Consider the following 1,684-nt stretch of genomic DNA (forward strand, 5'->3'; position numbering starts at 1 on the left):
TCTTGGACATCCTTTTACGGCTTTCGTACAAGGATTTGATACGATCCCTGTGCGTTTCGAAAGCTTGGTATGCTTTCATCCACGACCAACGCTTCATCAAAGCCCATCTCCAACGCTCCATTGAAACCAACTCTGCTCCTCTATCCATTTTAATTTGGTCAGATAACCCCGAAGATGCTCCCTCAGGTTTCTTTTCATTGACCTTTAGGGACAACGAGACGATCGGGGCAGCCGTGAGAACTGAGCAGCCGTTCAAATACGCTGACAATTACACAGAGATATTGGGCAACTCTGTTCATGGTGTGGTTTGCATACGCAACTGTGTCGATTGGGAAATTGCTTTGTGGAACCCTTCAATTCAAAAGTTGAAGAAGATTCCCTTCCCAAGCTTTGAGACGCCGCAATTCACTGCTTACTATGGATTCGGGTATGATTCTGTTCATGATGACTATAAAGTTGTGGGAATAGGGGATTGCCATACCGAGAGTTGTCAAGTTCATATTTATAGCCTAAAATCTAACTCATGGAAAAGGATCCAAAACATGCCTTGCAATAATTTTGATTTTCATTCAGATTATATCGTGTTCTTCAACGGTGCTCTAAATTGGCTGATGCACCCGGTGTTAGATGAAACCCCGCACATAATTCGAACTCTTACTCTTGCCAGTGAGGAATATTGCCAGTTTTCCACCCCGGTCGATCTGGATGACGTGTATAACATGTATACGCCTACGCTGTCTTTGGAGGTCTTGGGGGGCTGTTTATGTCTCTGTGTTGATCGTTTCGGCGCCGCACATGATGTTTGGGTTATGAAGGAGTATGGAATGACAGAATCTTGGACCCTGCTTTTTTCTATTGAGCCAGAAGCTGTGCCTTGGGTGCATGTTCATTCTTTCAAACCAGTGGTGTTGTCAAAGAATGGAGAAATGGTCCTTTTGACGTACAAGTACCACAATTCTGTGTTCTTTTGGTATGATTTAAAGAAAAAGAGTTTCAAACAAGTTGAATTTCGTGGTCATCCCCATGTATCTAAAGTGGCAGTTAGTGGTGTCGGGAGCCTTTATCTTCTTCATCCTGTTATTTGTTGGAAGGGATCGACAAGTCCCCTCTACCTCTAAGAAGAGTAAACTTTTAAGCAGGGAAGGGTCTCTCGATCTGGAAGTCAAATCAACAAAAGATGATCAGAGTTAATTGTCGCGACACAAAGTTAGGGGATGATCATTTTAATGAATTTTTTTCTTTTTAATTGGTAACAGTATATTTTAGTTTTTTTCTTAGTTTGCTTTGCAGACTTGTTTACAATGCATATCACTACGACTCGCCTTTTATGAAGTTCGTACTTGTGTGAAAAATAAAAAAAATAAAAATTAGAAGTTGAGAATTGCAGTCAGCAGCAGTGCTTACATTTAAGATAGAATTGCAGTCAGCAGCGCTTATTTTAATATTTTAACATTTTCTCTTCTCTATTAATTTATAATTTGGGACTTCAAACAAGATTAAAAGTGTTAGGGTATTAATTTATAATTTGGGACTTCAAATATTTTCTTTTGAGAATGCATCTTGATTTTTCCTCGTTTAACTAAATTTTAATTCATCTAATTACCCATGTACTTTTTTTTTAACCTTTCAATATATATAAATCAAATTCTGGTGTAATCAAAAGCAAAGTGAACTTATGCTCCTT

The 1,684-nt window shown here is 38.8% G+C and overlaps 1 protein-coding gene across 1 annotated transcript; it reads left to right on the forward strand.

The window, feature by feature from the left end:
• The first annotated feature begins 334 nt into the window (after positions 1-334).
• On the forward strand, positions 335-1,118 carry LOC117614613 (F-box protein CPR1-like). Its single transcript, XM_034343482.1, has 2 exons — positions 335-427; positions 574-1,118. Exons 1-2 carry the CDS (start codon positions 418-420, stop codon positions 1,116-1,118), a joined length of 555 nt encoding a protein of 184 aa, XP_034199373.1. The 5' UTR covers positions 335-417.
• The last annotated feature ends 566 nt before the right edge of the window (positions 1,119-1,684 follow it).

The sequence above is a fragment of the Prunus dulcis genome, chromosome 1, assembly GCF_902201215.1.
Source record: "Prunus dulcis chromosome 1, ALMONDv2, whole genome shotgun sequence".
Classification (NCBI taxonomy): Eukaryota; Viridiplantae; Streptophyta; class Magnoliopsida; order Rosales; family Rosaceae; genus Prunus; species Prunus dulcis.